Source organism: Alosa alosa, chromosome 22 (genome assembly GCF_017589495.1).
Source record: "Alosa alosa isolate M-15738 ecotype Scorff River chromosome 22, AALO_Geno_1.1, whole genome shotgun sequence".
In the NCBI taxonomy this organism is placed as follows: Eukaryota; Metazoa; Chordata; class Actinopteri; order Clupeiformes; family Clupeidae; genus Alosa; species Alosa alosa.
The window spans coordinates 8,995,711-9,022,585 of record NC_063210.1 but is presented as its reverse complement, the minus strand read 5'-3'; the positions used below and the strand labels follow the sequence as shown (position 1 = coordinate 9,022,585).

The 26,875-nt window shown below is 41.5% G+C and overlaps 1 protein-coding gene across 1 annotated transcript in view; it reads right to left on the bottom strand.

Annotated features, from left to right (window-relative positions):
• The window catches only part of LOC125287929 (vertebrate ancient opsin-like), a 30,135-nt gene extending 15,387 nt beyond the window's left edge, over positions 1–14,748 (bottom strand). The window contains 6 exon segments of the mRNA XM_048234014.1: positions 8,436–8,477; positions 8,479–8,676; positions 9,041–9,158; positions 9,728–9,896; positions 9,899–9,937; positions 14,697–14,748. Of these exon segments, the coding sequence (XP_048089971.1) occupies positions 8,436–8,477; positions 8,479–8,676; positions 9,041–9,158; positions 9,728–9,896; positions 9,899–9,937; positions 14,697–14,748 (618 nt within the window).
• Positions 14,749–26,875: the final 12,127 nt, after the last annotated feature.

Here is a 26,875-nt window from a genome sequence, read left to right as displayed (position 1 = left end):
ACTGGATCACGAAATGCATCAGATTAGCCTAACCTATGAAAGTGTATTTTCCGCTATTCCAATCGGTTGTCTCGGTTCATTTTAGCACTAATGATTGCGGTGATATTTAAGCAAACACCATGGGATTTCTTGTTTTGACGTTTGTGCTCACCTTTCTTTGGAAAGAAGTTTATTAGCAGTTGTTTCCCCTCATTTTGATGTCTCTCTTTTTCCTGTTTTGGCCTTTGTGTTTAGTAACCTGACTTGGCTTTCTTGGAGAAAGACATTGCACCAGCAGCAAAACAATTAGCGGTCCACTACTAGCGATGCTCAACTAAATAAAAAAAGATAGACTACCTTATGAATCGTGCAGGCGGACTAAACCATTTAGCTCTTTAGCAAGGGAGAGTGAGAGTGACCTTACACAGTTTTCACCAGTGTTGGGAAAGTTACTGAAAATTAGTAATTAGTTACAGTTACTAGTTACTTCTTTCAAAAGTAATTGAATTACCTTACCAATTACTGTATATCAAAAGTAATTAGTTACTAGAGAAAGTAACTTTTGAGTTACATTTAAGTCTGCTTAAAATGTCAATATGAACAGTACTGTCACACAATAAACCTAATTTTTAGACCTATTTATTGTAGTTCCAACGGGCCTTCAAATCAATAGCCTTGTGCATGAGTTCTCAAACTTTTTCCGACCACAAAACATTCTACAATGCATGAAGGCTTTCCTGACCTTGTTTTGTGCCACCCTCACCATCTAGGTGGTTTGATAGATATGTACAGCACACTGCCTACTGCTTGCCTTCTACTACTGCATGGTATGCATGGTGGTGCACTGACACTGAATTCTGCAATATAGTAAGTTATTCTTATCATTATTATTGCAATCCTTCTGTAGGCTACATGGAATGAGTTCAATGGGATGTAATGTGAAACAATGTGACTTATTTTCAAAGCAGTTATTGTCTGCTTACACACACATACAACCTTAGGTTATCCTCATCCTGCTTTGAACACAGTTGTATTATATAGCATTTTAAGCACCACCAGTTTGGGAAAAGCCTGCGCTTCACAAGTGCTGACCTACCGAAATAAGTTCTAATGTGCATCCGAGGGTTTGGGGTTGTCGCGCACTATGCAGAAGGTTACTCTTCGGCTGAAAAGGTGTTCCAGAGAGAAGTTGCATGTTCTGTCGCAGACAAATGAATCCATAACACCACGGACGTCAATTCCGATGTAAACATCCTGTGCAAATAACTCAAGTCGCTGTAGTATGTACGGTAGGCTATTTGGAGGTTTCTTTATCTGGTAAGTGAAATCTGCATTTTCCTCTCGAGTTAAACGTGTGCTTGCTTGTGCCAAGTCTATATATAGGCTACTGTATGTAGGCCTATTGGTGTTGTGGCGTGGCTATGTTAATGAGAAATTGATATAGGCCTAACGAAGCTTTAGGCGAAAAAGAGCAGAGATAAAATAAACAACAATGTGCTTTTACTGTCGTGGAGCTTACGAGATGGAAACGAAAGGGAAAAGGCTTTTAAGATCCCCATTTAAATTGTAGCCTAATGCACCCGTGTGTGTTTTAGCATAAATACGAAATAAGGAGGAATGTGAGGAGGCTCCTTTTAAATGTAAAGAATGCATCTGCAATCTAAACATGTACACAATCGCTGGAAACACAGCTACAGTGTAATGTCGGGAGACGTTAGATCAGCAGCAAATGTGCATCTGTCATCTTGTCTGCAGTCGTTCATTCAAGATCAACAGAGTAAGCATGAAATAACTTAACTCTTTGAAATTTCAGTAACTGTAATTGCGTTACTTGATTTACAAAAATACTTCGTTACATGCTCATTACCACTAAAAGTAGTGGAATTACAGTAACGCGTTACTTTGTAACGCATTTCTCCCAACACTGGTTTTCACTATGTTTTGTATACAAAATCCAGTCAGTCAAACTTTACATTTCGTCTGACATTCATTTTGACATTTAATTTGGAAGTTAAAATATTCAGGTAAAATAAATATATGGTGGAAATAAGTATTGAACGCTTATTTTTTTCTCCAGTAAGTAGCCTAAACTTCCAGTGAGTCTATTCGAAATTTTCACCACACATTATATTAACACACATATAAAAAATCCAAACATAAGAGTTTTGTGTATTAAAGTGGAATGACACAGGAAAAAAGTATTGAACGTGCCTACTGAAATTTCTTCAATACTTTGTGGAAAAGCCTTTGTTTGTAAAGACAGCTTCAAGACATTTCCTGTATGACAAAACTTATTGGTAGCAGTATCAGGTCTGATTTTGGCCCATTGTTCTAAACAGATTCCAGGGGTCCCTCTTGTGAATCCTGATCTTTAGTTACTTCCAGAACTATTTAATTGAATTGGCTGCTTTCAAGTCTTTCTGGAGCTTTCTCCAAGTGGTCCTTGGCTCTTGGAATTGACTAGCCTTCTGACTCCCTGGTCAGAAATATTACAAGGAGATCCTGTGCATGGCCGGTTGATGATGCAGTGATGTTTGTTCCACTTGCAGATAATGGCTCCCATGCTGCTTACTGGAAGATTCTGATGTTTTGAAATGCATCTGTAACCAGTTTCATAGATATGTTTTGCAACAATAAGGTTGCAAAAGTCTTGGGAGAGCTTTTTGCTTTTATCCATCATGAAATGTTTCTTGTGTGACACCTTGGTAATGAAAAACCTTTTTATAGCCCATCAATATGTAGGCTACTAACCAAGCTTATATTAATTTGCACAGATAGAAAGGATAACTACTCTCTATACAGATTCCAGCTCGTTCCTTCCCTTTCCTTGCCTTAGTGCTTTTTCTTAGCGTGTTTAATACTTTTCCCTTGTGTTATTCCACTTCATTACATGACTCTACTTATGGAGTTGTTTGGATTTTTTATGTGTGGATTACCTGAGTTATTACTAACGCCTGGTGAAAATGTTGTGGCCCCTGTATTCCACTTTTTACGGGCCCTCTCCTCCATTGGGGCCCTATACTTCCCACTTTCCCCCCCAGTACGACGCCCTTTAATCTGCTGAACCTTCTGCTCGTTTCCAAATATAAAAAAAACTCTCTGCAACTCAATATTGGCCTGCCTGCCTCAGCTGCCTGTGAGGGGCTTTTCAGTTGTGCTGGATTACTGTTCACTGCAAAGCGACCCAAGGATGAGTGCAACTAACTTTGAAAATCAACTACTGCTCAAACTTAAAGGAGAACTCCGGTGATTTTTCACATAGATCTCCATTTCTCAACGCCCTTTTCAGGCAAGTACCTCCACTTTCGGCCATATTGCAACACTTTTTTGGGCACTTATCGCGGCATCTATTTCAGCAGAAATGCGTGTGCGTAAGGCTTCACGACACCAATCTTGCTCCAGCAGCGAGATCACAACAGATGATTGGCACGATGTCTTCACAGCACACCACATGATTGGCTCAATGTACTTTACAACACACCACATGATTGGCTCAATGTATTCACATGTCAACATTTTGCCGCGGAAGGGTTGTGATATGTGTAGACATATGATGTGTAGACAACTGCCATATTGGCGTTACAAACTAACCCCATGCATTACTATGGAGGATTTTTTGAGTGCTGTATCTCCTCATTAGAAAGTCTTTGGTAAAACTGGTTGTTCTGGTACCCCAAAAAAAAAAAAAAAATGTAACTAAGTAACTTTTACTTAAAGTACATTTTAAATGAACTACTTTTTACTTTTACTTGAGTAAATTTTCAGATCGGTATTTTAACTTGTACTTGAGTAATATTTCATCAAGGTATTGGTACTTTTACTTGAGTACAATATTTTCGTACTTTTTCCACCTCTGCAAGGAGTTCATTTCAACACATCAAATTAACTACTGTCAAACATTTTAATTGACTAAATAAATCTGAGGACACAACAAGATATTAAGATATCTTAGATTTAAAGCTAAATATTGCAATTATGAAATAACTGTCTAAAAACTGTAAAGTAATGATCATTTATCTAAAGTTGTGGTTGTATTACTGTTTTCCAGAAAGGCCAAGACGGAGGCGACAAATGTCTAGCCAGCAAGATTTCTTTGAAAGATTTCAAAGAACACAGAATGAATGGATGGAGCGGCAGAGAGAAAGCAGGCTCATCGCAGAAGTTGTTCGAGAGAGCAGCCGCTCCATGGAGGCAGTAGTGAGTCAGCTGTTGGTTGGGATGAGGGCCTCTCATGTCCCACCCACTGTGCCTCAAAGGTTCCCTTTCCCCTATGATTTCCCTCCAACCTACTATCCTGTTTCAAGCACCCCTCAACAGAGAAGAGCAATGGAGGATGACACAGAAACCTCTTTTTTTGATCTGTAAAATGTTTTTATTTACTAAGAATTTGTTTGTTTAACTTAATGAATATTGATGTTTTATTTAATAAATTGTTCAATTCATTAAAGTTGTGTTCTTTGTTCTGACATTAAGTGGTGTGAACAGCTCAAAGATGTAAACCACGGCGTAGTGGAAATTTTGCTGCCATATAATTAGTAAGTGCCTCTCTGACTGCCTGGCCACCTTCATCGGTGGTATTTGCAACCTCTCTGGGCTGAGGGAAACATTGCTCCTCAGTTGCTGCCTCCTGCATCCATCTTGGGTGTACTTGTTCTTTTTGTCGTTCGCAAAAATTGTGTAGGGCACAGCAAGTTGCAATAACAAATGGGGAAAAAGTGTAGTGCCGGTCACTGCGTTTCAAAATAATTCTCCACCTTGACTTTAGTCTCCCAAATGCAATTTCAACGCAGGTACGGGCAGAACTAAGGTACACATTGAAAGATTCCTGCTGAGTGGTCAGTTTAGGAGACCTTGTGTAGCCTTTAATGAGCCACTCCATAAGCGGATAAGCAGGGTCACCTATGACAAAAAAATTAATGGCTTGCCCTTCAACTTCCAAAACTCTCTGCAAAATAAGGGAAACATGAATAAGGAATGGGTTCAGATTGTTATTATCCTCACAACAAGTTCATGATTGTTTCATAGGCATAGTTTCATGATAGAGTTCTATCATACTAGGCCCACAGTCTTACTTTGGGCAACTGGTCTGCTCTCTTGTATAGCTCTGACTGCCGCAGGACTTTGGCATCATGAGCACTGCCAAGGACCTTACAGTTCACACTCCAAAAACTAAAACAGCAAGTGTCAACAAATACAAAATAATGAATTTCTTTATTTTCTATCACTGTGAGCTTCTGCAGCCGTTTACAATGCCTGTGTTACAGTTGCCACATATGAAGTCATTATCATCCATGAAAAAGAACTACAGTAGGCTACTACAATATACAGTATAGGCCTAATGTTCTGTAACACCTCTATAATATCCCTCTGTGCAGTTGGCTATGTGACAGTATGCAGTCTCATAGCTTAGTCTCCTTAAAACGTACCAGTATTGATCATCAACAACACCCTGAAGAACGTAGGAAGCCCATCCTTTTCGGTTGATGAAATGCCGATAGCCATCACTTGGAGGCAGAATGGGGATGTGGCTTCCATCAACACAGCCCATCACCTGAGGGAGTCCGGAGATTCGTTGAAAGCGTTCTGATATCTGAACGGCCTCCTCATAGTTCGGGACTCTTATGAAGCTGCTCATTACATTGTCCATAATACCGGGACAGAACATGTACATAAATTTCGTTAGCGTACTTTTACTAACACTGAACTGGTTAGCAGCCAAACGATATTCACCACAGCTACCAAGTTTATACAGTACCACAGCCACCCTCATTGGTAACGGTATCGGTGCACGAACTGTGTTTTCCTCCGGTGACATGAACGACTCAACTATGCCACACAGCCGGTGAAATGATGCCCTACCCATACAGAAATTTTCTTTCCATTCGGCATCAGTGAACTCAGTCATTACGACCCTGTCCCACCAGTCACGGCTACGTACTCTCATCCATAGCTCCCTTGACCAACAGGCCGACACCAACAGACAAAGTCGAGGACATGTGCATTATTGCCTGTCGCTCTCTTCGCCCATTGCTGACTATAAGGTGGATAAGCCAGATCCGCAACACAGCATTGTAGTGAAGGAGTGCTAAGGCCGCTATAACCCAAAGTGGTTCCATTTTCGCAGGTAGGCCTAAATAAATTATCACTACGATTAACGACTGTTAGCCTAGCTGATAACATGTAAAGTAACTTTCGCTCGAGACGGTGCCAGTAGAACTTTATTGTTGGTAACCGGGATACAAGTACTGATCATGTAAACATGAATATGAATATCCAGGTTTCTCTGTGCTCATGTAAACACCGTATCCCGAATAAGATCCAAACCGGGATAAGCATAATAACCGGGATACTGAAGTGCATGTAAACACGCTCAATAATTTTCGCTGATAAAGTTTCAAACTATGATCTTAACGGCCTTTCCACCAATCAGAGGCATCACTGTGGGATTGTTCAGGATTGTGGGTAATGAAGTAGGCCTACTTATCCAAGACATCGCGAATAAAAGACATTTATCTCAAAACGAGGTTAGAGCCCCGTGAACTTTTGGCGTCTATATGAGCATACACAATCGCTTAGTACAGCCGTAGCTGGTTTTGAGTCTACCATGTGCAGTTAAGTTTTTATGGCTTATACCCGAATTGTCAATGGAGAAATTGCATTGAATTCTTACTTCCGGAAACTCCTGTGGGCGGGACTGTGATGCTCTATTTCATGAAGGCCCTTTTGGACATGTCAGTTATTTGCACCACTGGGTAAAACTGCATTTTGTTTTAGACTACTGGTATTTAATTTGTGCATTGACAATAAAGCTGAATATCAACTAGATGACTAAACTTATGCATATGTAGAAGAAGAAGAACATTCACAAAAATCCATGACATGACCTCTCTTCTTGATGGCTGTTGAAAATTGCATGGAACTGACAGGGATTGTTTTGTTAAATAATAAATAAATAAATACATTATGCTGCTACCTTCTGCTTTTCCCAAATACAATGTAGCCTACAGGTGTACCTTTCATTAGTTCAGTTGCAATGGATGGACTGTGATGAACTGCCCTACTTGTGATTGTTTAGAGATTTTTAAGGTTTTATAACAATGCTACAAATTTTTTGGCAAGTGCTACAAATCTCTTTTTTTTGCCTTTGCAGCACCAGTAGGCTACTTTGTGTGCGGCCCGCAAACACACATTCCAAACAAGCATACACAAAAGTTTCAAGAGTGGGGGATAGAGTAGAAGATGGAGACAAATTCATTAATATGATTTATTTTCGCGGAATGGATGTACAGGACTGCGCGGCGGTCATATTTTGTACCGCTATGCGGTACATCTAGTTTATTTTATACCCCCTACAAAACTTGGCATAACCCCAGAGTATGTCAGGTTAATCATACACATAACATTTGGTGCAGTTCTGAACATCTCAACTGAAGAGAGGGGCGATTACAGCAGAATAATATTGCATTTTCATTTTTTACCGGGGGGGTGCAAATCACAAATGAGTGATTATGGGCTAGGTTGATGTGGGCCCTTGAGACCAACATACCATAAAAATGTCATCCTCGGTGCCATGGTTCAGGTAGTTATTTAGGAAAAACTGAATTTTTGGGGTTTCGGGGGGCCCAACGCGGGGGACCAAATGATTTTTTTCTGTAAAAGTCTAGTGGGGCTACATGCCCACCAAATTTCATGTGTCCCGGTGTTTCGGTGTCCCGGGTATCATTGACCAAAATTTCAGGAAGTAGATGACGGGGCTTTGACAATCCCTATATGACCGCGGCAGTCATAATAACTAGGGATAATGGACAACACGACGTCCGGTTCATAGAAATAAATGCACGTTCGAGGTGGTAAAATGGCCCAGACATTACTGATTTTCTCTCTCTCTTTGTGGAGTAGGTAAGACTGTTTTTAGTGGCAGGCTTACACATACTGCGCTAGCCTAGCACCTGCGAACTCTGCAACTAGAAGGACTGGATGAAACGTGTTGAAAACGGTCTCCACTGATAAATATCACACTTGCTAACTTGGAAATGTGGTCCTATGTACAAAAACCTGAACCACACCTTTAATAGCACGCAAAGGAAACAAGCGGTCCCGTTTAAAAAGAAACCAACTTGTTCACTTTGTTGTACAACTTTCTTTGGCCCTAAAAGCGATAGCATGGACAGTTAGCTTGTTTACAGTTGGTTCCATTTTTGCGAAGCCTGCTTCCAGGCTCAACCATCATCCTACTATGGTTGTTATAGTTACCATTCATAAGCATTGATATGGAACAGTAATTAAACTTGTTTTTACCAGATCTAGCCTACTTCATAGGTGTCCCGTTATTCAGAATTTAATTATTAATCAGAAAAGAGTATTTCTATTTAATGACAAGAACTTGAGTGAAAGGCTTGAAGCTCTAAACGAAAGAGATAATGAATAAATTAATGAAATCTCCAAAGGACTCTCACCTGCTTGTTCATGAACACATAGATGATGGGGTTGTAGACGGCTGGTGGTCTTGGCAAAGAAAGCGGGTGCCGCGGACAGCCTGGGGTCGATGTAGATGGTGGGGCAGCCGGTGACTGTGATGGAGAATGCCGCGTAGGGTGTCCAGCTGATCAAGTACGCGGCAATCATGACGATGACCATGCGTGCCACCTCCCGGGTGGGCTTCCTGGTGTGGCCCAGTGTCCCATGGGTGTTGGACACCTGTGGCACACAGACAGCGGTGGCGCGCACAGACAATCGCGCCCGCCTACGGTGACTCACAGTTTGCTTGCTGACTTTTTAACTATTTCCAGCTGAACAAATTTCATTTTCCATTTCATAATTTATGTATGAAGAGCAGAAATGATGCACATCATCCACAAGACACTGAAAAAAAAGAAGAGAAGCTGCTCGATTTTCTGCCCATTTGAGCCTTTTCAAGAAACCTGCACTTAAGGAACATAAAACATTGAACTGCAAAGCCCCTGAAATGGGACATATAGTGGCAAACGCCAAAGCCTCGATTTGAAGCACCCCATCTGTCACCAGATTATCAGAATGGTGGTTTAATTTGAGTGGAACCTACCTTTCGGAGCTTCTGCATGAGTTTGCCATAAGAGCCGATGATTAGTCCCAGGGGCAGGATGAAACAGGTTGTGAAGAAGGTGATAATGTACGTGTGGTCTGAGTATTCCGTGGAGTACCTGCAGAAGAACAGGGGAGACATAAGAATTACTGATTTTCTCTCTCTCTCGCTTTCACTGTTTGCTTCAATATCATGCACCAGCATGTCATGAACACAATCTCTCACAAACACACACCCGACCAGGCACCAAGTTGCTGAGATAATTCATTTCAATGCTTGGGGGAAATCAATGATGTTGAAATTTCCACCAGTGTCAGAGGCTTCATACAAAAGATTCAAAGGCTGAAATTACCTCGAGAACTATTATGTGGGTTTTTCAGGGGTAAGGGGGTGGGGTCAAGGAGGAGAGAAAATTGACACATCTGGTGTTAAGACATCTGGCTGTGTCTCTTATTTCCTTCATATGGGCCACTGTCACTGATTTATAATCATCCAGAGTGAAAGCCATCACAGGTTGCAAGAAATCTGCATGGGTTTGATCAACTAAGAGAGTGTGGCAGCCTGATGTACCTACATCGATAACTTTAGTGTTTTCAGTTTCATATTATTTCTTTCATTAGAATTTTAATTTTAAGCTTTGTATTAATACAAAACCATAATGACATTGTTCTTCTGGGCTGAGCTCACCAGTTGGGTTCACAGGTGGTTCCAATCTTGCTGACCGTGTAGCTGTTCCAGCCTAGCACCGGCGGGATGGTCCAGATGAATGAGAAGGTCCAGACGAACAGGAGCCCCAGACCAGCATGCTTGACCCCGAGGCGCACATTCTTTAGGGGTCGGCAGATGACAAAAAACGCTCAAAGGCCAGAATAGCCAAAGACCACAGAGCCACTATGCCTGCGTGAAGAGAAACCACATCCCGGAAGATCAGTTAATGAAGTGGGGTGTGTGTGTGTGTTGGGGTGTTTGTGACTAGATTGCCTACGCATTTGGTGTGTGTGTGAGTGTGCACAGTTAGACCACATTTTCTGGACCATGTACTGTGGTGTATTCATAGAAATGTTTCCATATCTATTGGTTTACTACTGGCAAACTGCTGGAGTAAATCCTCATCACTCTTATTTGCACTTTGGCCTGTGGGTACATGAGGCGGATATGGGGAGTGTGTGGTGAAATCGATGATGAGTGGACGTTCGATGTAATGACTAAAATTGGTTTAAGACATGGCATTTAACACTCCAGGGAGGAACGAGTGTTGAACAAGCCTGCCCCACGAACCTGAAGACCTGTGTGTGAGACCTTGTCAGCCAAGTTTTTTTTATTGTTTTGGCCTTGCTTCCACACCAACACAGCGTTTTAGGAAACTGGGTTCCAAGGTGGGTTTTTTGAAAACCCTGTTTTCCTCGTGCCATGTGACCATCAAAAACAGTGTTTTAGCAGAGAATGTCTAATAAGGGGAGAACTTCCCCACTCAGAAAACTTCTGTTTTTTTAACTGGTTGCAGTGCCTTCTCTGGTTCCACGTGAGGGCGCTCGTCCACAAGTGCAGAATGAAGAGGCCAATGGTAGCCTGGTCCTACCAGACTCTCGTATATTTCATAATGTACAGAGAGTCTGGCCACTTTCCATTGCCAAGCATTAACTTCCTTGAAGGCGAGTACTCTGTTGAAGTTTAAAACTATTGGATCTGCCATAACCAATTGTTATCGCTGATTAGACAGGTAAAATTTGGCCTGAGAAAACCCGCGAATACACCGAAATCGAAAAAAATAAATATCAAAATCAGTTTTGACCCTGAGGCCGTTTTTTAAACGTTCTACTTTTGATCTGGCCATGAAATCAAAAGTCTGAAAAACAAAGCGTTATTTGTTTGTTTGTATCACATTCATAAACAAATAATGAAATAACAAGTATTTTTTTTATTTTGGATTCTCAATTGAATATCAAATGAACGAATGATACACGGACCAACATGACTTGGTGAACAGTATTTTTCCTATGTGTTTTCTCAATGCATTTTAGCTACTGTCAGTGACGTCATGCCCATTGAAATAAAGGGGGCACGTGCCCCCTCAGATTTTTCCTCCCTGATAATTTTTTTGATCATAACTTTGTTCCTATTATGCTCCATAATAAGCCAGAGCCTATAACGACTCAAATGCATTCTTCTGGATGTGTAATAAACCGTACCAAAATAGCTGAAGACGTCAACATTAGCCCTTTTCCTAAAATTGGTGTATGTATGTTCCCGTAACAACTCACACTCGCATTGAGCTCGCAATGTTTTGCTTGTGTTGAACTGTTAAAGTTAACCCTACAGTTTGAACAGTTGAACTGTTAAAGTTACAGTTTAAACAGATACAGTCAATGGTGTTGAAGTGGTAAGTAGTCTAGCTAAGCAATAAAAAGTAGTGAAATTATTTGTGGTTGACCAGGAAATTTTGACTTGGCGATTAAATAGTTAGAACTATGGATTTGATGTTGGCCGCGAATTCAGAGCATTACGTTAGCCTACATGGTGTCAGTGTAACGTAGCCTAGGCTACTCTTACACATATTACAAATATTTGGCAAAGTCTCCTGGTTCAATTGTTTCCAGTTTAATAGAAACGAGGGTGTTAAATTTGCAGTGACTAGGCTACAAAATCCAACCTAATAACATTAGGAATACCAAGGCATTGCGTTAGATGTTTCTCAATCTCCACTTGTTCTCTTCACGTATGTGGCAGCTAATCCATGTAGTGAAAAGGGATAGGCCTACCCTTTTAAAAGGAGGCCTAAAGTTGTTTTATATAAATAGGATCGCTATGACCGTGATGTAGAGGACAAGAAAGTATAATAGTCTCTCTCATGTGCTCATAACTTAGGTTATCAGGTCACTTGCTCATGATTTGCAGGTAGCAACTTACAAATGAGGTAGGCCTAGCCTATTGCTTGCCATATTGGTAATGAAAAATATATTACTAGTAGTCAAAGTCAAAGTCAGCTTTATTGTCAATTTCTTCACATGTTCCAGATATACAATGAGATCAAAATTACGTTTCTCACTATCCCACGGTGAAGACAAGACATATTTTACCAATTTAAGTCCACAGACAAACATAACATTCAAGTAAACAAAAAAGTAAGTAAATAAGTAAATAAGAGGGCACATATAATAATGAAAAAAATAAGAGCAGCAAAATTTGGTTGAAATTGTGCATAGACAGTCAATAAAATACTAGTGCAAAGTCAGGCCAATAAAAGGCCTGGGTAGTTCTGTTTGACCTAAGTAAGTGGCATAGTGGTGCAAGTTATGTAAGAGCAGCAGAAGTGTTGTGTTTTCAGGACAACGACAACAAGTTGTAAAGTGTACAAGTGTGCAAGTGGAGTAGTGCAGGCGGCCATTGTGGGTCCAATGTCCAGGATGTTATGTAGCTGAGGGTGGAGGGGGAGGAGGAGGGAGAGAGTTCAGCATCCTTACAGCTTGGTGTATGAAGCTGTTGGTGAGTCTGGTAAAAGGGAGCGCAGGCTTCTGTACCTCTTCCCAGAGGGCAGTAGATCAAACAGATTGTGGCGGGGTGACTAACATCACTCACAATTTTGGTCGCCTTGCGGGTGAGGTGGGTGGTGTAAATGTCCTTCAGGGAGGGGAGTGACGCACCAATAATCCTTCCAGCTGTGTTCACTATGCGCTGCAGGGCTTTCCTGTTGTATTCAGTGCAGCTTCCGCCCCACACAGCGATACAGCTGGAAAGGATGCTCTCAATGGTGCCTCGGTAGAATGTGGTCATGATGGCTGGTGGAGCACTTGCTCGCCTGAGTTTCACTGAGGAAGTACAGGCGGCGCTGAGCTCTCTTCGCCAGTGATGCAGTGTTGGTGGTCCAGGAGAGGTCTTCACTGATGTGCACCCCCAGGAATTTGGTGCTGCTCGCTCTCTCCACCACAGCACCGTCGATGGTCAGTGGCAGGTGTTGGGTGTGACCTCTCCTCTAAGTGAACAACAATCTCTTTGGTCTTGCTGACGTTCAGCAGGAGGTTGTTGTCCCTGCACCACGTGGTCAGATGGTCGACCTCCAACCCACCAGAGTTGTGTCGTCAGCAAATTTCACTATGTGATTGTTGCTGTAGGTTGCAGTGCAGTCATGCGTCAGCAGGGTGAAGAGCAGCGGACTGAGCACGCAGCCTTGGGGGGCCCCTGTGCTCAGTGTGATGCTGCTTGAGGTATTGTTGCCAATACGTACTACTTGGGGCCTCTGACAGAGGAAGTCCAGTAGCCAGTTGCAGAGGTAGGTACCGAGTCCCAGTTTGTCAAGTTTGCAGATGAGTTGTTGTGGTATTATGGTGTTGAATGCAGAACTGAAGTCTATAAACAGCAATCTCACATATGAGTCTCTTTTTTCCAGGTGGGTGAGGGCTGGGTGGAGGGCAGAGCAGATTGCATCCTCTGTAGACCGCTTGGCTCGGTATGCAAACTGGAAGGGGTCCAGGGTGGGGGGGAGAATGGATTTGATATGTGACATGACAAGCCGCTCAAAGCACTTCATGATGATGGGTGTCAGTGCCACAGGGCGGTAGTCATTGAAGCAGGATGGAGCAGTTTTCTTGGCACAGGTATGATGGTGGCAGCTTTGAAATATGATGGGACGATGGCTTGCTTCAGGGAAGTGTTAAAGATGTCTGTGAAGACATCCTTAAAGCTCCCCCGCGCAGTCCTTCAGCGTCACGACCTGGGATGTTGTCTGGACCTGTTGCCTTACGGGTGTTGATAGCAGCAAGTGTCCTCTTCACGCTGTCGGCAGAGAGGCACAGGGGCTGCTCATGTAGAGGGGGATGGGTCTTCTGTGGGCAGGTGCTGTTTTGTGCTTCAAAGCGAGCAAAGAAGCGGTTCAGGTTGTTGAGCAGAGGGATGTTGCTCTCACAGCTCTGTGGCGCGGGCTTGTAGTCCGTGAGGGCCTGAATGCCCTGCCATAGGCTTTGTGCGTTCCTGCTGTCTTTGAAGTGGGTGGTTATCTTGTGAGTGTATTCCTTTTTTGCTTCCTTGATGCCACGGGACAGGTTGGCTCTCGCTGTTCTCATGCCAGCTTTGTCTCTGGCCCTCAGCAGCCTGAGGACATCCCCTGTCAGCCATGGCTTCCAGTTAGCCCGAGTGATGATGTCTTTTGTGTGGGTCACATCATCGATGCACTTGGTGATGTAAGAGGTTACAGTGTCTGTATACACTATTTACTAGTAGTAAAATATTCAAATATTTAGTGACCTTTAGTGCTGAGTTAACCTTACTCAGCACTGAAACCTGTCAAACATCGTTTAAAGTCCTTCATTACATGAATTAAGATTAAACTAATTAAATTTCTGAGCACCACAAAGTCAGACCTCAGCAACTTTTTTAATGTAAGATTGTTCTTAGGTCACATATCAATCAAATCATAACAACTGCAATGGTACTGTTTTTAAAATCATGTATAGTACGCCTAAGTGTAAATTTGTGTGTCTAAACATGCTTTAATGAGCTTAATGAGCTGAATTTGAGCTTACAGTTCTTTCACCAACCTATCTGTTTTACATTAACTTACAAAATAGATACTTTAGCTTAGTCCTCAGATAGATGAGGGTTGCTGCTTGCTCTGTTAAGGTATTTCTGTCCCTTCCAAACTGCATTGAAATTGTATGTTTACCAGCCAGAATTTCAAAATTTCCAGGGGGAGAAATCTCCGGCCCCTCTAACATCGCCCCGAAAAAAAAAAAAAATGCCTCATTTGTCCCCTCTGAATTTTGGCTTGACGTCAGAAGTTATTAGGGAAATGCGGTTTAAGTTTAAATGAATTTGTGCATAGCGCCGGTGTCATTCATTTCTTTCACATGTCTTAAAACATCTATATGCAGTCATAGTTTTGTAAATTTCTAAAGTTGCTTAGAAATTATGTTAAGCCTACATTAGATGCACACTAAATGCGAATGCGCGATTTGATGCAGGCATAAAGTATCGACTGTCGACCAGCCTCAGACGAGTCCAGGAAGTGACGTCAATTCCGGAAATAAGTACATAATTTACTTTACTCTTTATGAAGAATACAGCGGGAAATTTTTTTTTTCTTTTACAGTTCATGGAAAAAATAGTCACATTAGGTATAAGCTTTTTATTATTATTCGAAATTCACATTTATTTATTAAATAATCGATTGCGACAGACTGTCCACGTGATCTGCCAGAGTCAGCTGGGAGGAGCTCGTGACTCACGCATAGGGACTCACGGCAGATATTGTGCGAAATTTTCCTATTCATTAACATGAACATGATGACTGACGAAATATATTACTATGATGTTTAATAAACCATTGTAGGCATACATTTAACAAGTTATCATTATTTCACATCAACCAAGTGTTTTCTGTAGGCTAGGCTACTGTGTGACATGCTTTACACTAGCCTACAGCATAAAAATAGGCTACAATAGGCTATCAACATGTTTGCAGTATCACTGTTGCAGAAATCACATACAAGAAGGCATCCTCATGATTGTTTGTACATTTTTGCACATTCCAACATAAGGAAACTTTTAGTAGTTTTTCTGCCTTATTTTCTAACTAATTTTTACGAGCCTGCAGATCTTGGTTCTATAGAGTTAGGAATGTGAATTTTGGGCACGTTTTCATGATCCTCAAACCCTTCTGAACATTTCAGGCACATTTTTGAGCATTCCAGTCTGGAGAAAATCGACCTTATATCAGGTGTGCGCCGGTTATTTATGCTGCTGTTAGCCGGTTGCAACGTACGCTCATCAATAAGTCATCGACACGCCTCTTTATGCAGACAGGATTCGATCCCCATTTCGCGCCCATAGACATGAACTACGACGAAGTACCTTGCTCCGACTTAATCTTTGACTGAACTCCCTCTCCTCCTCCGAGAGAGCTTAGTTGCCGGAAGTAGTTTCCCAATCATTTCTCCCATTGACATTTTGGAAAAATCCGTATCTAAAGAGTTTTAGAGCATCTCTTAGGCTAACCAGCTACGGCGTAACTCATAAGCATACAACATATCATTTTGAGTGAAAAAACAAAGAGAAAATCCAAAAAAAGTCAAAGGTATAAGCAGGGGCGCAGGAGATATTTTGAAAGTGAGGGGGACCAAATTGTGAACACAAACCCATAGTGAGATCAGATTTCCAGATATTGTCCCCAAACACAAGACGGTATAATAATTGCCTCCCCAGCAAGACATTGTTTAGATTTAACTCAATGAAATAAGACCTCTTCTTAATATTTTTGGTTGGAATGGTATGGTACTGTTGGCAAAGAAAAGTCATTTTCCTACACCATGGGTCACCAACACTCGCTCTCATGCTCATTCGCTTGCCGCCCCCTTCGAGCTTATAGGGTGAAGCATATAGGCTATACATTTAAACAAAATTGTTGCCGTGACTCAAGGCATTCCAGCCTACGAATTTAATAAAAAGTAAATTATGCAATTAAACAATGTAGGCTTCTTGGCTACGCAAAAAGGTTTCCATTACAGTCACAGTGCACCTTCATGCACTTTTTCAACTGCATGAAACGTAATAGTGAACAATCATATACCCCCCCAGATTTCAGTGCCCATCAGTCCCACCATTTAGCAATATCGTCAAACAGTCCAAAAGTAAATTAAATCCCAAACCAAACCGAAAATGTTATGCTTTTGATAGCCTATGGCAGGGGTCCCCAACCTTTTATGTACCATGGACCGGTTTGATTCCTATTTTTTTTTCCACGGACCGGCGGCGGCGGGGGGTTCCATGTTCCATATGTGTTGTGCATGCATTACTTGAAAAGAACTAGCTCCAGTTATGTATGAACAGTGAAGGTAACGATCTCTTAAACATGTGAAAAACGTGAACTTGAAGAAGTGAAAATTGAACAATATGAACTATGAATATTGAACAACTTGAAGCTTACATCTATAGCCTACGTGTGAACATGCTTAACAAAATATGGGAACTAAACATGGGAACTAAACGTGCATTACGAATATAATCAGTGGGAGCCCTGCTTATGGAATGATGGAAGACAGTGACACCCTCAGTGTGTTTGAAATGTCCAGTCGATTGCGCAATTTGGTCTTAGTTGCAGTCATTGCGAAAACCCGCCTCGTGGTGGGAAATGGTAGCAACGTCTTCAGCGCTTTTACGGCTATCTCGGGATATTCTGCTTTGTTATTGATCCAAAAACCCGCCAGAGAGGTTTCCTTATAGACACTCTTAAGACCACCGTCATTTGCAATTTCGATCAACTGCTCTTCCTCCTGCGCTGACAAGTTAGGACTATTTGGGATATTGACAAATGGGTTGCGGACCCAGTCATTGGTTTGCCGTGGATCTTTGGAGGATGGGAAGTAACGCTCAAACTCATTTGAAAGCGCAACAAGGTGATCGCGCACCAGCAGCGAGAGAAAGGGCCCTGCCTCAGTCTCTCCCAAAACCCCCACTACTGTTTGGAACATATCAAATACACCCCGGTGCACTCGTCGTCCCCACAAATCAAGCTTGGCTTTAAATGCAGCGACTTTATCTGCCAGTTTAAAGACAGTCGTCATTCTCCCCTGGAGTGACCGGTTGAGGTCATTAAGCAATCCGAATATGTCACACAGGTAAGCGAGTTTTGACACCCAGTCCTCATCACTAAAATGTGCAGCTTTTTTTCTGTAAGAAATCTCTGGCGGCTCTCTCAACTCAAACACTCTGGCCAGTGACCTGCTAAAGATGCTTGTTTTTTGTTGCTCATTCAAGCAGTTTAGCTAACTTCGTGTGACATACCGTTCGCCAAGAACTGATCAAGTGAAGTGAGCTGACCTGAGGCTGCGCAGCGCTGAAGGCAATATGTAAAAGTGTTGAAGGCGGGACAGACAGACGTAAGAAAATAGACCTTGCAAAATGCAAACATGCGTGCAATCAAACAACTGCATATAGGCCTATGCCATGTAAAAACGTGACATTATTGCGAATTAAATTAAGTTTAGTTTGCATGCATTTTTTTTTAAACTCATGTCGTAGGCTACGGCCCGGTTAGGAATGTCCCGCGGCCCGGTGGTTGGGGACCGCTGGCCTATGGTATGCCGCTCCAAACGAAATGCATGTCTAAACACAGCAGGTTATAAATAAATAAAAAAAGCCTGCCTCGAATACCAGCCTGCCCCAAAATAAAGGTCCTGCATTGCGCAGCCTAAGTAAATAAAAGAACCCAGCCATAATTTGAGGATTTACGCTAAGCAAGAAGCCTGGATTATTTTATGATGGTTGGTGAACTGGCTTCAGATATCCAACGAGTGAATACGAGATTGTGCAGTCTAGATGGCTGTGGTTAGTGATGTGATGCTGTTAACGTGGAGTTTTACATAGCGTAAACCTATAGGTTATTATTTATTTAGTATTATTTATTTAGTGTACATATTCATGGGTTTCATCAGGTCCCTTTCCACAGGTGTATTAATCAAGCACCATGCAGTCTGCATTGATAATTAAGGTGCTTTGATTTTATACACCTGTGGAAAGGGACCTAATGTTTTTTTCCTTATCAAAAAGTGAGGGGGACAACGCCCGTCTCTTCAGCACTGCGGGGGACATATCCCCCACGTCCCCTATGCCGCCAGCGCGCCTGGGTACAAGACTGTGTACATATTTTCCAAGCGAAGGAACTACTCATCCCATAAACCACCGCACCTCACTGAATAATATATATAGCAAGGCACAACCGGTGCGAATTGCCATTTGAACAACTTCCAACCGACGACAGCACGCAAACCTTTTCCTCCAAACAATGATTTTTATATAGTGAATGTGCCGTTAATAGCAGTTATTTCAGGAGTAATCCTGTAAATAATAGTGTTTTGGTATTGAATTTTATATTTATCATTGTGTATTTGTGAAAGCGGTTAAAGGCCGTGTTGCAGGGTTCATTTTCCAACGAATTTGCACAATTTGCTTGTTGGTAATAAACATTTAAACTGTTATCCATTGTATTTGATGTTGTTGGGTATCACAAAACGGAATATAATACTGAAAAAAGCAGGTACTATTTCACAGCGTTTGAAGTGATTCTCCTTTCCCCACAATGCATTGCATTACGTCACCTTGGGAGGCTACAGACCAAAGCCCACCTTGAGACCCTTGAGAGTAACGAGAGAGGAGTAAAAGAGGCAGTAAGGGATTGTTCAGCAGTAGATAAGCGCAGATTATAGATAAATAGATAGGCTATAGATAGCCTAGATATGTATATAGACAGGTAGATAGATAGCTAGATAGATAGCTAGATAGATCATGTCATATGCTGGTCACGGGGGGAGCTCCTCGACCAGCGGCTAAAATGCACTCGCTTCCCTAGTTACTGCAGCTCTCCACCACAGTTTCCATTGGGACGGCACAGCCCACACAAGCACCTGCAAAAATGCGACTTGCCCATATTATCTCCCTCTTTGGTAAGCCGTACCCTGACGATGTCAATGGCAATCAATCACGAGCAGTAGTTATCGAAAATATTCATGCTGAAGACACGCCCAGCCTAATCGGAGGCGGCTAGAAGCTAAGTTTGCAACAACTGGGGTGGCTCACAGGTGGGACTAAAAAGTTAGCCCATAGCTAGCTATCATGATGCTTTATATTCTGATCTTCTGACTAAGTTTGCCCGGTAGCCTACTTATCTGAACTAACGACATGATCACTATCACTAGATATAAAGAAAATGTTGACTTTCACTCGGTGCTGTTCACTGACGGTAACAAAAAGTGTCGTAACGTTATAAGCATAATGCATTGAACTGAATAGCTGCATTATGTAGCCTCATAACGAGGCCTCTCAAATTCAGAAAATTGCATTAAACTAAAATCGTAAGACATTTGTTAGACCATAGGGTCGTCATATAAATGCTGTAACGAAATTCGAAGTGTAAATATACAAACTTTATGTTGAAAGTGTAACCGCGACCGTTTCCCATAGGAATGAATGTAAAACATACCCTCCAAAACGAGACATCCCGAAATTCAGAAAAATTACAAAATTGATATCAGGCACCGTTATTACCATTGGTAGATCATAGGGTAGCTATGATATACATGCTGTAAAGAAATTTCGAAGTGTAAATATACAAACTTTATGTTGAAAGTGTAACCACGATGTCCATTAAATGCATTGAAATGAATGAAGCGCAGATCATGTAGTCCATCAAGTGACATCATCACCGAATTGCGTAAAAAAAAAACCCGCTAATGCTAAAAACAACAAAAACTGGCATTTAACACCATTTGGAGACATTTTTAAAAATGATATACATATATTGAGTGCTTTATGTACCCATTAATCAACAGTGGTGGTTAACCTGCAACACAGGCTTTAACGTTAGCAACATGGTGCAGTGCTTCGTACCTGATGCCATCACCGCTCAGTCGGGCAGATGCATGGACCGGTGCATGGTCTGCTCTTGGACCACCATATTCAGTTTATGAACTTGCCGTGAATTATTACAGAAAATGTTCATTAATGCACAAGGAAGTATTCCTAGGTTAATGATTGATGACTTATACAGTATGAAGGCTACAGTAGCCTAGCTAATGTTAACTAGCATTACCAACTTCCCTGCAAACCTCACCACAACTTTGTAGGTCTTGTTCCTCATGCTGGCCCACAAGCTGACTCGGACACACAACAGTCAATAATGTGACCCGATTTAAAGTGGTTTTCACCCCTTTGGACACTCACTAAAACATATATTTCATACCTGTGTTGCAGCATGTAGGCTAATGTTAACTGCATTATATAATGACATGCAATGTTGGAAATGCTAAAGGCAGGCTACCTGAAAAGTTTGAGTGTTTAAACTAACATTTACAGTGGTCTATTTGATAGTGTATTGGCCCTGACTAAGTTTGTGTGATATAAACTTGTTGATACAAGTATCAATGTTCGTCTAGAACACGGGTCTCAAACACCCGCCCGCATCCGCCCAATTCCAGCCCGCGACGCATGTCAAAATAATAATGTAATCCGGCCCTTGAGACTATTTTGAATTGCAACAAACAACGATACTGATTAAAATAGACGATAGTTCCAAGTACAGTGACAAATCTCATTTGTACTCTGCTCCACTATGTGCTAGACATCCAGAGCTTCATTCAAACCCAAAATCGCTGCGCAAAGTTTTCAGGAAATACTTGTATTACACGTGAGAAACACAAAGACGTGCATTTGTAATGATGCGGAAGCTATGCAGGCCATAGTGTTGCATAAATTGAAGCTGAAATAGGCCTACACCAAATGTTGAAAAACGTTTACGTGTGATGAAGTCTTAGGTAGGCTATGTTATTCACCTATTCTAAATCTGAAGGAGAATATCCTTTTGGAGATTATGATCGATCGTCTATTGAATGGAGGTGCGTCTGCGTGTATACGACTGTGTCCACTAAGCATACCATGCTTATTTCGACCCTCTGCCCAACATAGCTTGGAGGTTGCAGTGGTAATCGTGATGATAGTGTCCGTAATAGACGTGGTACAGACAGCAGGGCTAGTAGAAATAGGGCTCTAAACTACAAAGTCACCCGCAATATGATGCGAACTTCTGGGTACTCAGATTACCCGCGATAGGAACTGATTTGACCAGAATACTTTATTGTAGGCCTTGTGGTTTAGAAACCATATACATCTTAGGTGATGGTATACATCTTAGGTGTTTTCCTGTTAATTTGTTATGTGGGTAATATGAAAAAAGGAAAGTAAACCTGCTCAAATATGTTCATCCAGTATTTACTGAAAGGTGCATAATTTGAGGTGCTTGCCATCCAGTGGATTTTTACATTTACAGTAGGACTTTATCTCTGACCATTTTAAAGCCATGGTCTTTTAAAATTTTGATATAAAAATGCAATGGTGTTGCTTTCTTAACCCTGCCGCCTATAGTTTGCCAGGTTTAAAAAAAGTTATGAGAGGAAAATATTTTTATTTGGTGTGAAACACACACATACCTGTTTTTATGCTTTTCATTTGTTTTATAATTTGTATTAATATTTATTTTATCATTATTTTATTTATAAGCTAAGGTTGCTAGTACAGGTGTCTAAAACTAGATAAAAACACTTGCACTTTCTGTTTGCAGTTTTGTGTGGTATTTGAAAAAAAGAACAATGCATTTTCAGAAATAGCCGGCCCTCCAATAAGATGACGTTGGCAGAATTGGCCCCCAGCTCATTTGAGTTTGAGACCCCTGGTCTAGAAAGTTTTTAATCACATTAAGATTTTCGCCATAGCATAGGCAGTAAAAGACTCCACCATCTTGGTCAGCGATTTTCGCTGAGAAGAAAAGTTACCATAACGGATCTATATGAGGTATACATTGTTCAAGATTGTGGGTTTGAAGTACTTATCCAGCCGTAAAAAGCTGGTTTTAAGTCTACCATGTACAGTTAAGCTTTTATGGCTTATACCCCAATTGTCAATGGAGAAATTGTATTGGATTCTTACTTCCGGCATCGGCTGTGGGCAGGACTGTGATGGTCTGATGAAGTCATGCCCTTCTACTTCCGATCCATGGGACCTATCTTGCGAAAAAATATCAATGGAGAGATAATAATTATTTTTGGTCCCGTTCAAATTGTGCCATGAATTTCACATATGATCTGTGTGAATTTACAAGATAATTTTTCACGTCAAGAAAGTACTGTTGTTCAGACTTTAAAAGTTATGTTAGGTTTATGCGAATCCGCTCAGTGGCATCTCTCGTCTCGAACGATGTACGTCACCAATGTAATGAAACGATACGACTAGCTGTTATGCTAGATGACGGTTGCATCTTGCTGCCAGCTATGCCACTCACCTGTTTCATCCTGCCCCTGGGAGGTGTGAACTTTATTTGTAAGTGTGTGCATATGTGTTTGTGTGTTTGTGAGAGAGTCAATGTGCATAGATGTGTGTGTGTGGTTGTGAATGTGTTTGTGAGAGAGTCAATGTGCATAGACGTGTGTGTGTGGTTGTGAATGTGTTTGTGAGAGTCAATGTGTATAGATGTGCGTGTGTGTGAGAGAGAGAAAAGACTGTCCAACGTGGAGGGTGGACAGTGAGCAACAAAATGTAAAACTCATGAGGACCACAACTAGTATCAACTAGTAGCCTTAGAAACTACCTCCGACTACAGGAGCTGCAGCACTGCACTCTCTGCGGGCATATCTCCAGACCAGATATTGGCTACTGCTACAAAGTCCGTCACTAGATGTCCTTGAGTGTGGATAGAAACAAGGAGAACATGGTTATGCACCAGTCCCTTCAACAGATCCCGGACTACCTTCTGAAGTTTGTCAGCTGCAAATGTGCAGGGGGACTGTGACACTCTCAGGTGCTGCTGTAAAAAGCAAGGAGTCAAATGTATTTCTGCTTGTGGGAACTGTCATGGTAACTCTTGCCAGCATCTACCAGCCAGATGATAACAGGAGTGAGGGAGTGCAGGAGAGTTGGTAACCTGACTCCGACAGATGGATTGCTTCGCATTTGCTCCGCATATCCATCTGGGTACTTTCCGTTGGAGAACGTTTGGGAAGGGGCTAAAATACTGGTTAGCTGATTGGATAAACCATCTTTCTATCACCACCTATGTTGTTGTTGTATATATCTATCTATGCTAACGAACATACAGAGACAGAAACAGCACCAAAAGATAACCTTTGGGCGGAGGTAGCCTAGCCTAAAACTTCTAAAGGCATCAGGCTATCCCATAACATCCAAGCAGCCAGCGTGATCTTCTTTGCTCTTATTAGCCTACATGAACGGTGTCTTCTTTTTTCATAGGCTAATCATTCATGGCGTTGTTGTCCAACAGGAGAATATAACTGTCCATAAACACAACTATCGGTGTAACAGTTATTCTTTAACGTGACAGGTGTCTGTTCAACTAAGGCTACGTTTATACGGTGACGATGAAAAGAGAAGACGCAGAAGTGGCGTCTCGTCTTCATTTTTTTATTCGCATTTAGACAAGCATTCTCAGGGGGAAATCTTTGTTTATATGAAGACGCAAGAGTATGTGATATTCGATTGGATATGCATTCCAGACCGCTGGGTGGTGGTGTGATAGAACCCCGGTACGTCACGCGCAGACATTCTAATTTGACAGTTTAGTCAGAGAGGTAATCAAGGATCTTTAGCCGTTTAGACGGAGACGCAACCTGGGTCGTCTTCAAAACTCTACACTCTGGAAGGAGTCTTCAGATTTTTGCGTCTTCAAGCCCCAATGGCGGGGTCGCCATGTAAACGAAAGGCACTGATGATAAAATATTTTGTCGTCTTCCTTCGCAATCGTTCTCGTATAAACAGTCCCTTAAAACACACTCTCTTTGTGGCTGCTGTTTGAAGGATGTCCGCTGTTTAGAGAAGTTAGCGAGTTGTTGTGAGCAAAACTGACATCTTTTTCTTTACTGTAAGCATCCATGCTTTCAACAAAAACAAACTTCTGTAGTGCGAGCCGTCAGGTATTTATGCCCCCCTTAGCTCTCAGGCTCAAACACATTGGTTCCTGTTCCTAAGTAGCCTGGGTGTTCCCATGCTGCCTTGCGCGCAATTTGATTCACGCTGCTAAGGCAGCCTGGAGACCATGGAGCAAATTTTCGCCTGAGATAGGGAACCAATCACAGAACAGGGGGAAAGCAAGACGATGATGAGCTATGCACAGACGATTTGATAGACATCCGTGGCACCCAATAAACGGATCTGGGCATTTTTTTCAAATACGAGAAAATGAACGTTTGGTTCCCAGACCATGTCTCATTGAGAAGTGGTGGCGCTAGCCAGGCTAGTTCCTAAGCATTTATGTAGGCTATTGCACGGTTTCTTCTTCTGAATATAAAATTATATATTTTTGATTCCCCTTAATCTGGTATTCCCTGCCTGTGAGCAATGTTGTGGAGGATGAGGACTAATATGCTAACCATATGAAATGTGGTGAAATGTGTGGTCTTAGTTATCATCATAAGAGTTTGAAAAGCCTTAGAAACACTTAGGTAAAATGATTTTGTTTTGCTCTGTTGAATTGGAGTTTAACTTGCTTATATTGCTCCAAAGAAAAGTTGTTTTGCAGTGCTTTAACATTAATGTGATTTGTAGGTATAGCAGATACTATGTACATTACAGATACAGAAACACCACTAGACACACACATTAATCTAATACTCAGACATAATAATGTGGTCCTATTCAAAATAAATTTTCCTCATTTGGGCCTTGATACAGCTTAGCAATGTGAGATGCCATTACAGCACCAGCTTCCGGGTGGAAAATATTGATCTAAAATGGTCAAATTAGTTTGGGTTTGGTATACCATGTTCAGGAAAACAAATGGTTCCAATTATTTCAAATACAGTGTATCTAACACACCCAGAGCCCAAGTTGTGGCAAAATAGTTTTTGGAGAATTTGTAGTTACTACTAGCCTGGGTGTTCCCATGCTGCCTTGCGCGCGATTTGATTCACGCTGCTAAGGCAGCCTGGAGACCATGAAGCAAATTTTCGCCTGAGATAGGGAACCAATCACAAAACAGGGGGAAAGCAAGACGATGATGAGCTATGCACAGACGCATTTGATAGACATCCGTGGCACCCAATAAACGGATCTGGGCATTTTTTTCAAATACGAGAAAATGAACGTTTGGTTCCCAGACCACGTCTCATTGAGAAGTGGTGGCGCTAGCCAGGCTAAGTTACTACATTTTTCCAATTGGCATGGTGCCACGTTTTTGGTAAGTAATACAAAGCAAGAATACAGTAACTGCAAAATAGGGGTAAAATATAAAATTAAATATGAGTATTGATACGTACAAAGAATAAGCTAATATAAAGTAACAAAACAGCCACATGTCCAATAATCTACCTATTTAGGCTGGATGACAGGATAACTTTAAAGTAATTTTTCTCAGTTCTGCACTCTGCGTAGTTACTGCCTTTTTGCTTTGTAGGGCAGTATTGTATGTGACATGAACCTCATCAACGAAAATCCCCACCAAGTTTTCATGGTAGGCTACATGTCTGAAGAAAGCATATTCCTTCTCGTTGAGTAACTAAGATTCAGTGCTACCAAACACTAACTTGAATTGGCCGTGGAGGATGTCGGTGTCCTTCATTCCTCCCAGCTACATTTCAGAGACTCCTAGCTTCCCCAGGAATACTCAAATATTCGGATAAAACTTTAGCGATAGCTATGCTCATCTCATCCGTGGATGTCGCGTCACACCTAAACCCACCACAAAACCAACGCTGATTGGACGTTCGTTTGCTCCAAATTTTCTATATCGGAGAGATACCAGACTGATCTGCGAGTGAAAATCTGAAGCTCGTGAGATCAGGATGGTCTCACAAGGCTAGAGTTGGGTGAGGTTTGTTACATTTTAAACTGATTAAGGAAGTTTTGTTTTGTAATTGTTCAATAAAACCACTTGTTATGGATTTTTTATGGACTTGGAGTCATTTTTACTCAAAACTAATGGCTGGGATATATTCAGCACCCCTAAAAACCTCTAGTTAGACATCTCAAAAGCTAATATTGGTTAAAAAAAAAAAAAAGAAGACACCTATAGGCACACAGAGAAAAAAAAGCTATTGGTAAGACATTTTTTTGCAGATTGGTGAAAAGAAAGCCTAACTTTCCCTAACTATAAGTAAAACGTGCTCACAATTTAGTAAAACGTATGACTAAATAAATTGAGAACTCAGTTTAGTAAAATGAGCACACTATTTAGTAAAATGTGCGCACGATTTAATAAAATACCCGCGCAGTTTAGTAAAATGATCGCATGTTTTATGGATGTTCACCAAAAAAATCTTACAATGCCCTTCCAGGGTTCCGTATGCCGCC